Source organism: Punica granatum, chromosome 1, assembly GCF_007655135.1.
Source record: "Punica granatum isolate Tunisia-2019 chromosome 1, ASM765513v2, whole genome shotgun sequence".
Classification (NCBI taxonomy): domain Eukaryota; kingdom Viridiplantae; phylum Streptophyta; class Magnoliopsida; order Myrtales; family Lythraceae; genus Punica; species Punica granatum.
This window is the reverse complement of record NC_045127.1, coordinates 54,214,262-54,234,634: the sequence shown is the minus strand read 5'-3', so window position 1 is coordinate 54,234,634 and position 20,373 is coordinate 54,214,262. Positions and strand designations below refer to the sequence as shown.

Here is a 20,373-nt window from a genome sequence, read left to right as displayed (position 1 = left end):
ACCCACAAAGAGTATTTTTTTCCATAATATAATGAAGTATTCTATACATTTTTTTATAATTAAAATTCTTTTTAAATTTAAAAATCTTGATTTAATTTAGATATAGTTTTAATTGTATATACAAAAAAATTTCCAGTGTACATCGCCTACTATCCTAAAGTTCAATAGGCCTTATTAATTTAACCTTAATTATTTTTTCTTTTACAATATTTCTCAAATCTTTTATCTAATTTCAATATAAAAACCTTTTTGTTTTGATGTACTTTTTTTAAATGTACGCCATCTACTATCTAGCAAATTAATTTGTCAGACTTATTTAAATTCAAATGAGGTCAACTCACTAAAGGATGAAGATCTTCCAATCGTGAATTTTTGCTAATTACAAAAGTTGCACTCGAGACCGTTTCTAAAAGAAAAGGCGTTATATTAGCATAAAATCAACCCACATTAGTTTAAAATGTACTTATTTTTTCAATGAAAGCATGATTATACCATGCTCTTAATTGAGACAAATTCTTGCATGACTATTGACAAAAGTTATGGCAACGAAATGCTTTTAATGAATATTAAATCCTAACTATAAATAAAGTTCATCCAATCAAAAGTAACGAACCACCTAAGACTTTTTATATTTTGGTCATCATTTTCTAATTAGAACTATTGATAATTTAAATTACCATTAGTGGGAAGTAACGTTAGATTTTACACCGTATGAAATATTAATTAGCGCAATATTTATTGAAAATTATGATGATCTACTATCATGAAAAGTATACAATTTTCAAACATAGATAGTTTTTTTATCATTGCTTTAATGATAATCAATATATAAATTATTATTACACATGCTACTATGATAGACAAAACAAATAAATTTGATAAAACATTTTCTCGGTTTGCGGCAGCGCGCGGGCTTCAAGTGTTAGTACATAATAAAGCATGTATTTTTTTTTATTATAAGGGAGGTCAATGGGTCTAGTACATTGAAATAGAAATCCTAAATATATAATAAAAAGATACGATAATCCCATTAGGTATTGAACCAACGACTTATTGGTCACTAGACAAGAGGTATACCACTGCGCTAAACCATCTCTTGATAAAAAAACATTTATTTTTTATGCTGAATATATATACACACACATAATAAATAAATCATTTATTGATAATACAAATAGATAATAAGGATTAAGGGTTCGTTTGGGAGTGCGATTGGATGATTCATATTCACTTTTTTTTTTATAATTTTAAGCAAATTTGATGTTTTGTGAAATTTGAGTCGAAATTACGGTTGTAAACGTAATTTCCTCAAATAGACTGATATATACTTATGAAATCTGATTATGTTTATTCTATTTCAAATATTAATAATTAATTTTTATACTTTCAGCAACTTTAAATTAATTTCTTCCAAACATTTTAACTTATTTTGAAATCGGTACTTATTTTTCAGTAACTTTATTTCAGTATTTCTCCATCAGCAACAAAAACTCCCAAACCAACAATGTCACGGTCCGAACCGGATTGAACAGAACCGGACGCCATTAGTATATCAATATCAATATAATATGAATCAACAAAATCGCCCTGTGTCAGTATTATCTCTCACTCGGGGCGCCATAACATCAGGAGGCGCCAAAATGTTTCCTCTCCTACGATCCTCTACTCCCCGCCATCTTCCCCTCAAGCAATCTCCATCGCCATTGCAGTCGAAGGTCAGTTCATCGCTTCTCTCTGCGACTCTCTACTCACGTTGAGTTCGTTCCATACGCTCAGCTCTTCTCAGCTCGTCGTGCTTTTTGCGTTTTCTTCAGTTGCTCTTGCTTCCTCCTAGGGCTTCCGCGCGATTCCATCCGCGTAATCCGACGAAGGATCGCCTTCTCTTGCGGTTCTCTTGCTTTCAGATCCGGTGCAAAAGCGGTGGCGACAACGTGAGTTTATTTTCGGTTTTAGCTGTCTATGAGATTGCGTATGGTTTGCTATCGACATTTTCTTCTTCCGCTTCGGATATTCTGTTCATCTTCTTTGTTGACGATGATGTTCGTCAATTTGTATGCCTAGAGGCGTGAGAGCTCCTGAGAAGCTTGTCCTTTCGCTTGATTGTGATATGCAATCAGATATGATTTGCTTGTGGATGAGAAGTCGTTTGATTTCAGCTTCTGCGAAAGTTCTTCTATGAAGTGTAGGGTTAAGATCGTGCTTGCGGTCATTCTAAAGCTTATCTAGAATTGATTTCAGTCATGAAGGTTGTGGAATGCTTATGGTTGATGCAATTAAGTATTCTTAAATTCTCATTTTCGTCAAACATGGTGGTTTAGGAGGCAGAGAATGATGACATGTAGAGATGATGATTATCGTGTAGGCTAGTAAATTGGGACAACGATTCTGATCCAAGGCAATATTAACACCGAAGATGAGTGAGTGGGTGTTTGCTTATTCTGCTTGTTGGTTTCAATTTGGACATTTGTAGAGCTCTGAAAACCAGTAAAGTAATACCATCACTATAGGTATTGTGCAGTTTGCAGCCTGACGCTTCACTGCAGGGTTTGTGCTATGAATAAATTGCTGGTCTTTTCTCTACTATTTCTTTGTTCAAGGCTTTGAGCTTGGGGTAAATGTGACTTTTCAACATTATTGGCATTTGTAGGTTTTATTTTATAAGTTGGATTTGAAAGAACAAAAATTGCCTATATAATCCTTGTTGTTTTGCCCTTAAATAATTAAGTGGTTAATTCCCTTTAGTTAATCCATTAGTGACGTGCTTATGCTGAATTGTACAGCTATCAAGTGTGTCGGATGCCGAAAGTAGCTCTATCAATGATGAAGGTACTCAAGAGAACAGAAACCATACAAGTGAACCAATCACATCCAACGAGTATTTACTGCTTGCCCACTACTGTCAGTCATTAAGAGTATTAGTTTGTTCTAATTTCATCGATATGAGTCTAAGCTTTCCTCTCTTTGAAGTAGTAGTTTCAAGTATTTCATTCCAACTGTTATGAAGCAGTCCTGAGTTTTCGCTCAACATGTGGTAGTCCTATTACTTGAAGAAATTTTTTTCGGCTCCGGATTGTCTTTTTCAATTATGAGTGAACAAGTGCAGTTCTCCTAACTGGTTACTTATAGGTCAGTGGAGAAGTGGATGTCTGTAGATATTGGTTAAAAAATCTCTTAAACGAACCAAGTGATGACACTGTTGGCCTATGTTCTGATTAGACTTCATCTTGGCTCCCAACATGTAACAAGTTTTCAGTTGTTCTCTTGTCTTTCTACAAATCCTGTCTTCCATTCAGATACTATATTTTACATTCTGGAGTCGTTTTGTTTCTTGCATGTATTCTTTCTGCGTATCTGGACTGATTCCAAATCATTTGGTTTGTTTAGGACCTTGAAGAAGCTGAAGAGATATGGGATATCAGGAATTTTGTCCTATGGATTACTTAACACTGCATACTATCTCACAACATTTCTTCTAGTGTGGTTAGTAATGAATGATTGTTTTAGTAGATCAGTGCAATCAGTGCATGTAGGCCTTGCTAAGTCTTCTGATACTCAGATATGGTCAGTTGCGACACTGTGAACGTTATATCAATCAATCTAAGTGACTGGAGAAAAAGGTAGCCATGTGAAAGGTTGAAATATTAATGTAACTGTGTCACTTAGAATTGGCATAGCTGGAATTCTGCGCTTTTGTCTATCATCATGGAAGAAACTTGTACACATACCTTGACGAGTCTTTTTATATTTCTTAAATTAAATCATGTGTGTATACCGTTTTATGACTCAGGGTCTGCTCAAGTTAGCATTTTGAGATACTGTATGAACATTCTTTTGCGTGTTAAAAACTGAAACCTGATATCAATTTTATTGATACAATGAAGATCCTGGGATAAAATTAAACCTGATTTAAGTTATGTCAGGCTATTTATTCTCCATGGCACTGCCATCTGAAGGGTAAAACACATCTGCTGGATCCCTGGCTGCTCGCCATTGAGCAAATCAATTCACAATTTCTTTTTCTAGAGTGAGAACAGATTGACTATCCACACGAGGGAAATTCTATAAATTGAGCATCTGGAACAGCTCCCCAAAAATAGAGAAAATGTGAAATTGCTTGTTACTTTCCATTATCTTACTTACTTAAAAGATATTCTTGACATAAAAAGGTTATACGGAAAATGTATTTTGCACTTTCTTGGTGCTTCTGTTCAGTGAATTTAACATTAAAATTGGAAAACGTATCTGATACTCATGTAAGCTGCTCTCTAGGTTTTACTTTGCACCAGCACCGGGAAAAATGGGTTATCTTGCTGCAGTTGAAAGGTAGGTTATCCTTTTTTACTAGCTTCTGAGATAACTTTGTTGCCATCATTTAACAGTTTTGTAGATTTCTTAAGGTGATGGCCATGGTATGGGCTGGAAGCCAGGTTACAAAGCTGGCAAGAGCTGGAGGGTGAGTTGCTAAACCAAAAACTTCGTTTGTAAGTTTCATTTCGTGTTATGTATGGACAACTTGCTGGACGTGCATATTTATAATCCTTTCTCTTATCCGGATCAGTCGGTATAGATAACTTAACCTGCTATGCAGAACTCGATCCTTTTCCCCTCATAGGGAACAGAATTTTATAACTTGACCAGAAGTTATAGTGTTAGCTTTATGGAGTTGGTTGTGGAAAATATTTAATGTGATCTTATGACTAATACAGAGAGCAGGAGGCCAGTTCTTTCATACTTAAGCCTTACATTCATGACAGTATGACGTATTGATAGCTATCATGCTAATCTAGCATAGTTGCTATTTGTTCAACTGATTCCAAAAACAGAACTTGCATAATCTTTACCACTCTGTCATGCGAATATATATATATATATATGTATATTACCTATACATACATACATACATACATATATATATATATATATATATAGTCTCATGCAAGGGCCATAAATTCGTCAGGTTATGAACTATTGTTTCTTATCCAGGGCCCTCGCGCTAGCCCCCTTCGTTGACCGAGGATTGTCATGGTTTGCGGAGAAATATCAGTTCGAGTCCCGGGAGAAGGTTAGTTGAATCAAGATTTCATACATCTCTCTGACACATCATGTTCGTACCAGACTTATCCTGTCGTAATTTATATTTGACAGGCATTCTTTGCAATCGTGGCTTCTTGTTTCGGGCTCGCCGTCGTGTTATTCCTTGCTGTGACGCTGATCTCTGCTTGACAAATTGATTCATCCACTTTTGCGTAATTAGTTATTTAGTCAGATCTAGTTCTAATCTTGAGTTTGTATTATAAGTCATTAGGCCTGCTAAAATGTAGTACTTGCAACTGAGAAGAAAGCTCTATCTACATCTATTCACATAGATGTACAGCTATTATGGTATGAACTTAACTTCCCTTACAACATTACCTGACAGGGCTATTGTTTGGTATGTACTGGTCAGGGGGTCGGGAATGAGCCCTGGTTAGAAACACCAGCAATGTGACTAGAGGATAAGTAAAATATAGCTTAGCGATAACCGACCCCTCACCAATTTCCAGACAAAGGGCAAAAGCAGAGCGGCAGTAAACATAGGCATCTGCACCACATGAGCAATGATCAACAGCGTAACATTTTTTTGCTGGGATATCAATTTCATAACATTTATCTGTTTCTATAGAAACCAAGAGCTGCTATGGCTATAATAACCTCCACATAAACAAACATAATAGACAAAAATAAAACCACTTACCCGGTCACATTTTAGGTTCCTTTGATTTTGGAGTTGGAATTCAATTCCACTCCCCTTCAGCCGCTAGAGACAAAATAGGTAATAGTAGATGAGAGGTTTTGTTATTAAAAGAGTTAGTTATAATAATAGTTAGGAAAAATTAAATGCAAAACAAAGGGCTGGAGTCAAGAGGATCGTGGACTGGTATTTGGCACAACAACCCTTCACAACTATAGATTGAACCTGCGGCGCCATTGATTTGTAAAGTAATTACATCAAGACAATATCTGATTCTTTTAGTTTGTACTTGTCTGCCTTTTTCTTTTTCTTTTTCTATTTTTCTCTTGTAAGAAATTAAGTTTGTATCGGCTAGTATCTGACAGTGAAAATCACAATGAGATTATTTTTGGCCAAAAAAAGAAATGGTCGATTACTGGAGAGATGAATATGAGGATTAATATCTCCGAATTGTCAGTCTTCTCTGATTTTACACCTGGGGGATGATAAATTTAAGAACACGATTCATGCTTCCGTGCTCAACCATAATTACCTGCGGCATTTGCAATGATCATAGGTCGGGTTTGCTGCTCCAAGTGATGCCATGGCATATGTTTGAACATTCGATGGAATGATAACGAAGGAATTCTGTGTCATCCCAGCCGTTGCCTATTGATATTTTGTATTGTTCCATTGATGAAAGCCCACAGCTTTCTTCCTCTCTCTTTTTGGTGTGGTGAGAGTTTAGTTGCTTACCATCACCACCCGATTATTTGTTTGAAAAGTTCTCCCACGTATCCTTTTCCAATATATATTCGATGCGAAGACCGACAGCAGACCCTTTTGTGCGTAGTACCGCTTCAGATGACGGTTTATAACAAATTATATGAATTTTGTACCTGAATGCATAGATAAATTATCGTATGCAATTAGATTTAGATAGGCAGGCTGCTGTGAAAAGGATTCGAATATAACGTAATATATAAACGTCAGGCTCATATATTATCGTATGTCAAGAAGACTATAAGCCTGACATATATACAAGAAATAGTTGCAACCAATATAATTCATATTCAAGTCGTGCATTTTTTCAGTCAATATATAGGACTCACTATATGATCAAACATGTCACTGTCGAATATCGTTTCTGCATTTCAACTGGACCATCGCGAATAACGGCACCTTTAAATCTTATTTGATCATTTCATTAAAATTTAGAAACGAGAAAAAAAAATCCTTTTGTAGTCTCTATTGATGTTGAAATTTCCCAAATTGGAAGGGCAAATAAAGCCATAGATAGGCCATAAGAACCTCACGAAGCCAAAAGTGCTTTTGTTATGCTTTTGTTATGCCTTTGTGAAGAGTAAAAAAAGAGGGTGAATGGTAACCGATGCAATTGATTCAGGTGGTCGATATCTTTTTTCTTTAAATAAAGTTTTGGATTTGAAAATTATAAATGTAAGAAATTCACGATCGTAAGAGTTTTATTATTTAATAGGTTAATCCAATTTGAACGTGATTAGCAGGAGTCAGATTCGGAATATATCAGCTGGTGAAAAAATAATTAATGGAAAGCGCCAATAAAAAAATTGATTTTTGGATGCTTTGTTAACTTTTAAAAGCACAATGAAGCGGCTTTAATAGTCACATGTAAACTTAAAATTGTATATGTATATATATATATATATATATTGGTCACCTAACTCACACATTATGCATATGCACTTTCTTTCTATGATACGAACTTATGTCTACTTATTAGTATAACAATAGACATATAATTGAAATTTAGCTACTAGATTTACTTAAAATATTATAAATGAATAGTCTTTGCAGTTCCTGAAACTAGTTGATATCCATGCGTTACGTGGTAATCTCTTATCAATTTTTATACGATTACAAATAGACAATCAACGTATACAACGCGGGAAGGAATATAGATTTAGAAAAGAAGACCAAAACTATAAATTGTACCGACTATATACATTTATAAACATTACAAATTGTGAGTTAGAGTTAGGAATGAAAAATTATGATGACAAAGAATAATTATATAGTCTTATGAATAACATATATATATTAAAAGATAACAATAATGTAATATATATATCGGTGCGTAAAAAGAACGAGAGATAAAATATAGATATATAGGATTAGGTGAAGTGGAACGATATATCTCCTATTTATAAGATTTTCAACACATTGAACATAAAATAATATCATATATCTCGAAATGGCGCAACCACATCCCGCTTCTTGGCTTATATATATATATATATACATATATATAATGATTGTGACTCGAAGGAAGACCCATGATTATTAAAGGGTTTGACTCACCAGTAACCTGGTTGCACAATTTACGAATCTTCTATCGTTTAGTGTAATTTCGTTGGTATTTTCCTACATATTGTGATGAAGTACCGCGTCACCAGGTTTGAAAAATCTAAGATATTGTGCTAATTAACTAACTAACACGAAGCTAACCGGGATTATAAAGATATTGTGAAGTCATATCGTCTTAGAATTTCTTCGGAAAATTATATGATCTCCCGTAGCTTTTATTTTTATTTAATGGCCGTTGTGAAAGAAAAAGACAAAATCTAACGTATTGTACGCGTAATTAATGTGACCTCAATCAGGACTGTAGTTGGAATAACATGGTGTAATCCTTAGATTACGGGAAATTTTATGGTCAGTCGTCGTCATAGCGATCCAATATGGAAGATTTCGAAGTCAAAAAAGACTTGAACGAGGAAAAAAGGGGCATCCATGTCTTTCCAATAGATGCCTAATGGCTGAGAAAGGGCTTCCCACTAAATAGTGCCACACTAATGATGCGGGAATCATGCCCACGCGCCCATCTTGCTCGGCCACGCCACGCGCTGTCAGAGAGCAATGCGGTCCGTGCTGTCTTTCGTGGGCCCCCCCGCATGACACCTCAGTTCGTTTGCAGAACGGAGGAAAGCGCGTGGAATTGGCCACTGTGCTCTGCTGTCATTATATTCCTGCTCTGCATTTTCCTTGTCGAATTTCACCTCATAAACGCCCCTCCGACGTGCGATAAACTACTGGAAATGCCACTATGTTTTATGTTCAAATTGCAAAATTAACGAAATTGATTTTTTTGGTATAATAAGTTATACTAATTAACTAGTGTTCTCGCTAGTTTATTGCATGGGTTTTTTTCCACATAATTATTTATAATTTTTTAAAAAATAGATATATTTTTTAACTATAACTAAATATTTTAAATTACAAAGCTAATATATCATACTAATTTTAAATTGTTTACTGCAATGTTGCTACTAATTCTCCTATTAATTGCATTGCGTATTTATTTAATTACAAATATGATGAACTGCAAGTGCACAAATATGATTTTGCAAATATTTTTTAAGATAATATATTATTAAATCCTTACTTTTATCGGCTAAAATTTTACTCTCTATGTAACCCTCATTCATAGAATCAAAGTCTTGTTGTGTTAATCTTTTTGAAAATCCTTCGTATAGCTAACTAAGTATTTTATTTTGCAGATGTTGGATGTTATTAATATAATACAAATATATATTGAAGACATCACATTTAAATATATAAATTTTATGTTGCACATTCTTTCAAATATTGCAATAAAAATCCTTGTTTTCACAAGATAAATTTTATTTTTTAATGTGCTAGTAAATTTATATATTTACTGTCCTTGTGATAATTTATACATATGATTAACTAATTATTTTTAATATAAATATCCTATGTCTATTTTAATATTTGTTTCTTAAATTATTTATTGTTAAAAAATTTAAATATACTTGTTACATTTGTTGATAGTATTTATTATAAAAGGTAGTCAATTTTATATAAGTGATATATTTTAAGTGGTATTTTATAGAAATATATGTTGTGGGAGATCCTACGAAATATAAGGACTTAAAATGATTTAATATATCCAATATACCCACACGACTAACATCTTGACAATATGATATGTACCGGTCCTCGTTAGATACATTTATGTCGTGTCTATTACTTCGTTCAAAATATCTAAGTTTTACAGTCAAATTACGAAGAGATGAAAATACTTAAAATTTTTGTTATGAAATTTGTTGATTAGATTAGAGAAATTAAAGCAGTCATCCATCTCGTTCTAATGCCTTTTTTTTTAAAAACGTGATTTCACATTAAATTGACACTTAATAGGGAAAAAGATGCGCAGCCAGTCGAGTAACTTTCAGTATCATCAAAAAGAAACTTTCACCACTAATTATGATCTTGTGGTAATAATCATGCGAAACTAGCTAGGCTTCTTTAGTTAATGGTGCCTTTTGATACCTGTGGATCATCCTGTCTTAAGCCAAATCCAAGTAATAATTAGAACCCATAAACTTAAGATGGTCGTTGTCGGATAATCCATTTTGTTCATCCAATCTTTCATGGATAAACTTACAAAGATATGTGCCATTAATTCTCCAATAAGAAAATACAATAACGATCCATTTTCGTAGTCAATCATTTGATATGTGAGTTATATGCTATTTTTTCGGAATACATAAATGCGAAAAAAGTATTGCAAAAATGGTAGTCATATAACTTTTTTTTTTATCATTTCTGCTAGGCGGTAAGTCCTATTTTGATAATCTTTACAAGTAGTTCCATTCACTTGGTTTTTTGTGGATATTAGTTTTTTCTGAAAAGATTATTAAGTGCAACTCATCATCTAATTAACATGTAGCCATATGTGATAATTTCGTATGAAATTCTAATCGTGTCACATAATGTATGTCGAGTTATGCCCCCTTAAACCTGCTGTCATGTGAAGTTGGTAGCTTGCTCCCTATATTGATAGGATTTCGACATGTGTTACATTGTTCCTCGAAACAGTTTCTAATTCTGAAAAATGATTATAAATTTATTTGATATTTAATTAATGTTCAATCACTATTGCAAATTTAACCTAAGATTCTCTCTCTATATAGCCCCATGTGCAGCACATGAGGGGACACTTTCCTGTGAGTAATATATTTCAAATGAGGTGTTATATTGTAAAATTTGCCTTGACAGTCTTTGTTGTTTTTCTCCATATCAATAAATATGCTTTCCTAACGGAAGGATAATAGCCGTGCGGATTGGCTACACGAAGAATTTCTTTTTTTTTTTACTTGGAGTGCATTATCTTAATTCGATTCCTAACGGCCTTAGCCATCTCATGTTAGGTGATATTATTGGAACTTTTATATCCTGCTTCTACATAATTTAATTTTTTGTTTGAGCGCTTGCCCCTTCTGTTAAAAAAAAAGTGTTTTCCACAATTTAAAAATAGAATATGCATATTCATAAATCAACGAAACTAGATAACCTTGTTTAATTTTAAAAGAGGAACATATAGATGAAAATCATCTGAATTTAACCTGGAGAAATTACTTCCCTTATGGCTGGTTTGAATTAATAGATGGTTGTATAGCTATTAGCATTCCATGACCTGTCCCTTTATAATCATCCATATCCCACAATCCAAACAACCTCTTAATCCAAACAACCTCTTAAGTTCCAATGAGTTGACTTCCCCCGTACATTATGAATAAAAATGATTATTTACTGACTTGTATTGAATAAGAAATAATTGAAATCTTAAAACACATGCTATGAATTCTCAAAACATACATTAACTTTGAATTACTCATTCCAAATGATAATACCAAAAGATGAAAATATTTTTAAGAGGATAAGAGTAGACGATGAGAAATTCTTTAGTGATCTTATTTCGCCATGCATGCTGTGAAAAATACTAATTAAATTATAATATATATAAGAAGGAAATTTAGTGCATCGACACATGTTAATAATGCAAAATCACAGTTTTGACGTGTGATTTTCGTCAATGAACCATAGGTCCCTCTTTATAACAAAAAATGAGTATTATAAATATGGTAGTGTTAATCAACGAGCACTTGCAATTATTTTTAATTATTATAGTCTTATTAGTTTTTTCTTATCATATTATTGTAAGGTAAAGCCATTTGGAATTTCTCGTGGACAAAGACTTTTAATTTTTTTAATCCATTAATATTTTTGGACAACTAAACGGATTTTAGTACAAACATTAGACTGGTCTAGCATAGTTTGCTTAACCGGTTGTGGTTGGGATGAGAAAATATTCGGCGAGTAATATATAATCGCTTGATCATGAAAAACATCATCCTTGAATGACAAGTGTCATGCTCAAATTATTTATAATAATACACAAGCACTTTGTGTGACATTTGTCATTCAAGAAAGCAGTTTTATACAACTAAGTGGTTGTATATTACTCACAGAATATTTTCTCGTGTGGGGAAAGCAACTGTGCACTTGTGGACACGTGGCAGAGATCAAGTCCTTGACAGCACCCAATAAGAACCCACCACGTTGCAAGAATGTCCTCGCAAACCACAATTTCACAAATAACGAGAAATTTCCTGCCAACAAGATTTCTACTTATCCAAATGATAATTTGATAAGTAAACAGTCCAACGAAATCGATTTTTTTGGTCTTTTCTGGAACAACGGAAATATGGGAGGCTCAAACAATGTCTTATGATTGTCGGAAGAAATTATTATTAAAAAATTAATTATAATAATGGTTAACCTAAAATATATGATATAATTTATTATAAAATTGAAGAAAATAATAAAAGGTAATGTAAAATAGGAAAATATTAGTATTAAAAATTAATTATAATAATAGTTAAGAAAAAATATGTGAGAATTTATTATTAAATTGAAAAAAAAGATAAAAAGTAATAATTTTGTTATTGAATTGAGAGAAGAATAAAGTGAAATGAAGTAGAATTTGATTATATTATGTAACCAAACAATCTAATAACATGGTATTTAAATTTTATTAGAACGATATAATTTATATATAAGAAATAAAAAGGAATAATATATTACTTTGATTTTCAGCTTATAAGATATATAAGATGAAATATAGTCATTCTCGTGTAATAAATCGGATAATTGCCGGAGCACCTCTTGAAGAGCTGCATTTCGAAGTTATTTTTGCTTCGTTATATATAGATGTATTGATAGTTAATCTTATAAGGAATTCTTAATATGTGATTTCTACGGTTAAGAAACTTTAAGCTCTGTTTGGATTTCCAAACAATTGATTTTAACTTTAACTCAACATACTACACAACAAAAATACACATTTCCCAATTCAAAAATTTTAACTTTAACTTTAACTCAACACACTACACAACAAAAACACACGTTTCCAAGCCAAATTTATAATCACATCTCATTTGTCATTTTCCACAATCAAAATCAAAATCAAAATCAAAATCAAAATTATTTTAATTCTGAATCCAAACGCACCGTAAGCATTTATTTGGTTTTAAAATCATAATCTTATTCAACTCAACCCAACTTTATTATTTACCAAAATTAATTTATTTTATCTTTTTCTCTCATTTAATATTAAATTCTCTCGCATATTTTTTTTTCTAACAATCTTTATAATTAATTTTTAATAATAAATTCTTTATCTATTTTCACATTTATATATACGTATCAATTTTTTAATAATAAATTTCACATCTATATATACATACATATAAATTCATTCATATATTCGTCAACACTTGCAATCATTGCACAAAATCAAATTGAGTTAGATTATTATCCAATTGAAAACCAAATACAAGCTCAGCTATTTAGTATCTTGAATTTGCAATTTATGCAAAAAATAAGAAAAATAATAAAGAAGGAAAAGAAGGAAGAGAAACTCCTTTTTTCCTATTGCCCGTCCTTGATATATATATATATATATAAATAAAGAAAAAAGAATCTACAATTTCCTTTTGGGCAATGGAATTTCTCTTGGCCAAGAACACCCGAAATATAGTAATATACGTGTCTATATGGACATTGATATATATGACATGCGATATCGGATGGAAAGGGAGGAAATTTAGAAATGAAAATTGCAAATCAGATCAGCAGGGGCAAAAACGTCTTTTGACGCAGAAATTATGAGGAATCTCCATCATCCCCCATGTTCTGATTTTTACTTTTCAATTTTTTTTTTAATAATTATACAATTTCGTCACACACACACACACACTCTCTCTCTCTCTCTCTATATCTGTGTGTCTCTCCGTGCTCCAGAGGAGGAGCTTTTCAACTTGAACTTCTACACCATTTGCCTCCGTTCGTCTTTTGTCTCTGAGATCCAGAACAGAACTATCTGTTACCCTCAAGTCCTCCATTGAAGCAGCCTCTCTCTCCCTGTCTGGCTGGTTCGCAAGAAACCAGTGCCCAGTTAGACTCTGTCTCCTGTCGTTTCCTCCTTACCACAACAAGAACCAAAATTAGTGATTGTCGCCAACCTCAGATCCTCCAAAGATTTTGTTTCTTTTCGAGCTGAGAGGAGCTCACAGCGTACCGGTTGAGAGCATAGTACGGCACTTCACCTCTGATCTGTGAACTGTCCCTTACAGCTGCCATTTTAGACTCCTCCGCCAGTTTGTCCTTCTCACTCGCCTCTCTCTCGCATTTGATTGGTTCAGCATAATCCCTCGACACCCACCTGAGGAATTCCTTCTCTTCTTGTCCTGCAACTGTCCCACTTGCCTTCATTTCAATAAAAATCAGAGCTTTCAATTCTTGAGCTGTTGGTTGATTGAAAAGATTCGGTGGGTCTTGTGTTTTTCTGGGGAAGCTTGGATCCAGCAATCCATCTATTGAAGTCAACTTCCTGCTCTTTGGTCCCAGTGGATGAGTTGACTTGAAGGATTTTGATTCGCTAAGATGCAGCCTGATCAGAGGAAAAAGGTAAATTTATATGCCCCATCAAGTTTTCAGCAGTTAATTGTGCTCGCCCTGCGATTTGCGAGTTCATTGATCGTATGGTTTATCTTTCTGGTAATTTGAGCATTGATTGTATTGATGGTGTTATTAGATCTTTCCTGCTGGGTAAATTTATGAGAGGAGGAAGATAGAAGGGCGTTTGTTTAACTGGATAGTAGTTATAAATGAAAGAAATATATCAACCGAAAAAAAAAAAATGAACGAAATATGTTATTGTAGAAAATTATTCTTGATCCTCTATCATTGTCTTCGGTTGTTCACGAAAGTTGGTGCTGCTGGACCTCTCATTATAAGGTCCATACTATTGGATATTTGTTTTCTTGTGGCTATGGTGTTTTGAGGCCTGTTTGGGACTCAAATAGCCTGTCATGTTCACGTCTTAACTTCTCTTGTTTCATTCTTATGTCCTCTTTGAAACTCAGGTCCCATAGGAAGATAGTATTTTATTTTATTTTTTCTTTCGAGGTTGATTTGATTCGGTCTTTTTTTGGTATCTTGAATTCAGTTTATTCCTTTAGGATTCCATTCAGAAGCATTTAAAGCTTGCAGATTAATCACTTTTGGCAGAAGCGTAGTTGCTGAACCGTGCAAATAGCCAACTTTTAAAACTTGAAATATCCTTTTCTTTTGTGGTTGAATTGCTCATCCAACCGCAACATTAGTTGGTTAGCACAACAAGGTTACTAGTATGCTTACTTATAAGTTTCCAATGTCTAATGTGGACATCCTGACTTAGACATTGATAAATGTATTTGTTGTTGAAAGATTAAGTTGGATGTCTACAAAATAACTCAAGTTTAATTGTTGTGATCAATGTGAAGAACTGCAAATTGTCTTTCAAAATTTTCCACCTTCTATGCGTGCATTGACATTGAAAGGGATGCAAATTGACTTAAAAGACATTATTGTGGGATGGCTATATGCGTTTCCTCGAGTGAAGAAAAAGACAAGTGTTCATATCTGCAATATAAAATGATTCTGTGGCAACTTCTATTGGTTGGTTGAGTGATTGAAGGAACGAACCAGATCATCCATGGTCATTAAACACAGTTTTACCACGTGGGCTCATTCAGTAACCTGGTTCCGTGTAAGGACCTAACTTTTCCTGGATCTGTGCCTTGGGGCTGCTAATGGGACCTGGAACTGGGTCTGTAAGATTCCTTCATCATTTGGGGAACAACAGAAAAGAAAAAGGATATTATGTGCCGAATTTCATCTTGAACTCCGCAAGAATAACTCATTTCTTTCCTTTGGTCTTCACGAAGTATTGAACTCTTACCCATTGGCACAGCATTGATTTGCTTTATAATCTTTTATCAGTCTGGTTAAGTTTCACTTGAGTATCAGAGTTGATAAGCTTACACTCTCAAGTTGTTCAATGTAGTCATCAGTAGATGTTGATTTCTTCACGGAATACGGTGAGGGGAGCCGTTACAGAATTGAGGAAGTCATTGGCAAAGGGAGCTACGGAGTTGTCTGCTCTGCATATGATACGCACTTGGGGGAGAAAGTTGCGATAAAGAAAATCAACGACATCTTTGAGCATGTCTCTGATGCGACCCGAATCCTCCGAGAGATCAAGCTCCTTAGGCTCCTGCGCCACCCAGATATTGTAGAAATTAAGCACATCTTGTTGCCTCCTTCAAGGAGGGAATTCAAGGATATTTATGTCGTGTTTGAGCTTATGGAATCTGATCTTCACCAAGTCATCAAAGCTAATGACGATCTCACACCTGAGCATTACCAGTTCTTCTTGTACCAGCTCCTGCGAGGCCTGAAGTACATTCATACAGGTAGCAGTTTTCTGTGTTCAGACAACTCTGTGCCCCTGCTAGGCTCATTTCAAAAGTTTTGCCTACAGTAATTAGATGTAAATAGAGAAAAAGTGTGAGGGTCTCGTAGCACCCCCCCCCCCCCCCCCCCCCAATTTTTTTGTTCTCAGGAAAAGGAAGAGAATAAAGAATAGTGTCGGAGGTGCCTTTAATTATCAATTTTAAAAGAGAGGGAAATTCATTCCCAGATTCACAGAACTAGATAAAACCTTAAGTTTTTTGAGCTAACTGCTGAAATGATTTCGTCATCTTAATTGTTCCAGCAAATGTGTTTCATCGGGATCTGAAACCAAAGAACATCTTAGCAAATGCTGATTGCAAGCTCAAGATCTGTGACTTTGGTCTTGCAAGAGTAGCTTTCAACGACACTCCAACTGCCATCTTTTGGACTGTAAGTTTCCTTCATGAGCTGCTTGTTATGTTATGTAGCAGTCAAAAGGAAGGGTTTTTGTTAAACTTAGTGCAATCTATGTGCAGGATTATGTTGCGACAAGGTGGTACAGGGCTCCTGAATTATGTGGTTCCTTTTTCTCAAAGGTGCGAGTATGATGAGTTTTTCTTCATTTGTAGATGAGGCTTCAACTCTCCCATTTTTAATGGAATTCTCTGTCTTTCGTTTTCAGTATACACCAGCAATTGATATTTGGAGCATTGGGTGCATCTTTGCGGAGCTTTTAACTGGGAAGCCTCTCTTCCCTGGGAAAAATGTGGTTCATCAATTGGACTTGATAACTGATCTTCTGGGAACACCCTCTGCCGAAGCCATTGCTAGAGTCTGTTTTTCGTACAATGAACTGGATTTCTTTATTTATTTTATTGGAAATAATCAACAATAATATTTATCCCTCTCTAAAGTGTTATTGGGCTCATCCAAGCAGGTACGTAATGAGAAAGCCCGTCGATATTTAAGCAGCATGAGGAGGAAAAGGCCGATATCTTTCTTGCAAAAGTTCCCGAATGCAGATCCACTTGCGCTCCGCTTGTTGGAAAAGATGTTAGCTTTTGAACCGAAGGATCGTCCCACTGCGGAAGAGGTGAGTTGTCATTATCCTTAGTACCACGGTCTTTTTATAACAATGCTTTTACTGACAAACTATATACGCGTTATATATGTTATTATTTTAGGCTCTCGCAGATCCATATTTCAAGGGTTTGGCCAAGGTCGAGAGAGAACCTTCTGCTCAACCTGTTACAAAGATGGAATTCGAGTTTGAGAGACGGAGGATAACAAAGGAGGATGTGAGAGAGCTCATATACCGAGAAATCCTTGAATATCACCCCAAGATGTTGAAAGAGTTCCTAGAGGGATCTGAGCCAACAAACTTTATGTATCCAAGGTAATTGTAATTTTTTAAATGCTGATGACATGATTGCAATTACTTCTGAAATTATAGTCCTCACTATAGAGGTATCTCGTGGTACTACTATAAGGCACAAAAGTGGCAGGCCTTTGTTTTGTGGCCTGGTAAGTTAGCATGGAAAGATAATGCTATCTGAAAATAATCTGTCCCGGATAACATGTCGTTCCATTGATGAAAATTGGACATTTGTATCAGATAGATTTGAAAAGAGCGGTGTTGTATTGACCTATCATGTTCTTGCGACAGTTCTTGGATTGTTTTTTTATTTACGTAAATTGATAGGCCTTCATTTACAGTGCTGTAGATCATTTCAAGAAACAATTTGCTTACCTAGAGGAGCACTATGGGAAGGCAGGTGCTGCCCCTCCTCCCGAGAGACAACACGCTTCGCTACCTCGGTAAGAACTTTTCGTGTTTTCATTGCTAATATAATTTGGATTTATTGAGGCTTTTTTGGGCTGACTCAATTATGGACGTGCAGGCCGTGTGTTTTATACTCGGATCCCGTGCAAAATTCAGTGGAAGTGGTGGAAGATATGTCCAAGTGTAGCATCAAAGAAACAGATAAGTCGCATGTTGAGAGGAGTTGTGGGATCCCTATGACAAGGCTTCCACTTCAAGTCTCTCAGAGCACCCAAGGTGAACTTTCCTCCTTACCCCAAATTCTCCTTCCTTGACTAATGTTTATTAAGTTGATTACTGCATGCTTACTGCTGCTCAGAATTGATTAATGTTGAGGCAATAACTCAGCTGCTCTGTGAAGTGTGGTGCAAGGGAAAATATGCCCCTGAAACTCTATTTCTGTTGTTTATGGACTTCAATATATTGGCGAAGTGCATTGCCAAATTTCCCGATGAAAAACGACAAACCAAATGATAATAATGAGAACACCCCTGATCTTCTAATATTTTTGCAAATATGCCCATGAACCTCACAAATTATTCCAACTGTGCCATGGAGACTTCTGGAGGATAGCCTCATTCACACCGAGCTAAGCCTTGTATCTATCCACTTTGGTCATGCAAGTTCCATGTTTAGTTTTGTCAGGCCATTTGTTCAGGCACTGCCAGGCCCTTTGGTGCTGGCTCAGCCTCTTTGATGTGTGACAGGCATACTTGGGTTGATTTTTAAGCGTGAGGATGTCAGTGAAAATACTTGGAAAGCATTAAAGTTAATTCTTTTTGCGATTTACTACTGTTGGTCCTATCTTTATGTTTCAACAGAAAATAAGTTGATGATGCAGTAGTGTCTTTCTTCTATGAATGGTGTCTACAAACTACTTCCACGTGTGATTTGATATTAGTTGGAGTTATTTAGTTAGACTACTCCCAAGCTGCAAACCTTACCAGGTTTTCATTGCAGGTGCAGCTGCTAGGCCTGGGAAAGTTGTTGGTTCTGTGCTTCGCTACAACAACTGCGGAGCAGCTGCAGCAGTTGCTGCTGAAGCTGTTGAACAGCGGAGAATGGTGAGGAACCCAGCAGGTCCAGCGCAATATTCTTCTTCCACGTCGTATCCTCGAAGGAACTCTGTCTCGGTTTGCAAGAACGAGAGAGGAGAAGAGGAAGCGCTCGAGGGTGTTCCCAATGGGATGCAGCCCAAGGCCCAGTACATGCAGAGGAAAGTCGCTGCTGCTCAGGGAGGATCAGGAAGCCACTGGTACTGACTCGGTAAGACTCCCAGCGAGCCCATTCTCGGCTCAAAAGCCGGCATTTTCCCATTTAGCAGCGCAACAAACCAGAAAAAGAAGATTGAAATTCATGAGCAACAGTTGTCAAACAAACAGTGAAGCTATCAAGAAACAAAATGAAGGAACCATGTGGAACCCGATATGATAGGGTTCGGGGAGTCATGGAGGAAGTTGAAGGCAAATTAATTTATAACAGTGTCTTTTTGTCAATTTGACTGGGAGAAGTAGATTTTAAAGTTCCGGGCCGTGACCTGGGTTTTATTCATTGATGCTCACATTAATCTATTGCTTTCTTGGAATAATGTCATCTTCTGCTTCGTATTGTTTGTTGTAAATTTGATGCCCGGGCAAATAGAAGAAGTGCGATCTAACTTTTATTTTGTGGACTATAAGCTCCATGAGATTTACAGATCGAGAAGATAGGTTTTATGTATTTTAGGAGGCTCTGAGACCCTCTACGAGGACTATATCAGAGGTTGGCCTCTTAGGATTAATTATGAAGGTTTTTTTGTTTGTTTGTTCTATTTGTAAAATTGTAAGACTGGAATGGAAAAAAGAATGTAATTTAACGTTCATTACTCGTATATTTTTCTATTTTTTCTTCAGCGATTCTATCTCACCAAAGCTGTCAATATGGGTCGGGTGAAAGGGTTTTAGATGATCGTTTCGCTCTTGGTGTGGATGAAGAGTAAAAAATAATGGTGCGGGACGAGCGAATTGGCACTCATTTGCCTAATCAAATTGCAAGCCGGAGCCGGTGCCGAAAAACCTCAACTGCTCAAAATTTGTTGGTTGTCGTTGTCCTCTATGCAAATGGACAACGGCCAACAGGGTCTGGCTATAACATTTTAACAGTCGTAAGGTGCCGTTTTTGAAATTTTAAATGTCGTAAGGGGTAAAGGATAATTTCACCATGGCCCAGACCAAACCGG

The 20,373-nt window shown here is 35.3% G+C and overlaps 2 protein-coding genes across 3 annotated transcripts; both read left to right on the top strand.

Annotated features, from left to right (window-relative positions):
* The first annotated feature begins 1,581 nt into the window (after positions 1-1,581).
* Positions 1,582-5,624, top strand: LOC116192849. Its single transcript, XM_031521526.1, has 8 exons — positions 1,582-1,715; positions 1,815-1,931; positions 2,781-2,875; positions 3,385-3,480; positions 4,270-4,323; positions 4,388-4,453; positions 4,984-5,062; positions 5,146-5,624. Exons 1-8 carry the CDS (start codon positions 1,641-1,643, stop codon positions 5,221-5,223), a joined length of 660 nt encoding a protein of 219 aa, XP_031377386.1. The 5' UTR covers positions 1,582-1,640; the 3' UTR covers positions 5,224-5,624.
* Positions 5,625-13,815: 8,191 nt separating this feature from the next.
* On the top strand, positions 13,816-20,025 carry LOC116212351 (mitogen-activated protein kinase 15). Of its 2 annotated transcripts, none has more exons than XM_031546919.1 (10): positions 13,816-14,524; positions 15,945-16,353; positions 16,656-16,783; positions 16,870-16,929; positions 17,016-17,165; positions 17,271-17,426; positions 17,518-17,729; positions 18,050-18,151; positions 18,235-18,392; positions 19,122-20,025. In XM_031546919.1, the coding sequence occupies exons 1-10, from the start codon at positions 14,501-14,503 to the stop codon at positions 19,415-19,417; spliced, it is 1,695 nt and encodes a 564-aa protein (XP_031402779.1). In that variant the 5' UTR covers positions 13,816-14,500; the 3' UTR covers positions 19,418-20,025. The 2 variants fall into 2 exon arrangements, with proteins under 2 accessions (XP_031402779.1, XP_031402771.1); XM_031546911.1 differs by having other exon boundaries at positions 13,818-14,524; positions 19,116-20,025.
* Positions 20,026-20,373: the final 348 nt, after the last annotated feature.

Excerpts from the sequence above, each read along its gene's own strand:
- LOC116192849 (XM_031521526.1), top strand. The coding sequence starts at position 1,641 with ATGTTTCCTCTCCTACGATCCTCTACTCCCCGCCATCTTCCCCTCAAG. Across the intron at positions 1,932-2,780 it reads GCAAAAGCGGTGGCGACAAC|CTATCAAGTGTGTCGGATGC; the intron begins GTGAGTTTATTT and ends TGAATTGTACAG. Across the intron at positions 2,876-3,384 it reads GAACCAATCACATCCAACGA|GACCTTGAAGAAGCTGAAGA; the intron begins GTATTTACTGCT and ends TGGTTTGTTTAG.
- LOC116212351 (XM_031546911.1), top strand. The coding sequence starts at position 14,501 with ATGCAGCCTGATCAGAGGAAAAAG. Across the intron at positions 16,354-16,655 it reads CCTGAAGTACATTCATACAG|CAAATGTGTTTCATCGGGAT; the intron begins GTAGCAGTTTTC and ends TAATTGTTCCAG. Across the intron at positions 18,152-18,234 it reads CAACACGCTTCGCTACCTCG|GCCGTGTGTTTTATACTCGG; the intron begins GTAAGAACTTTT and ends ATGGACGTGCAG.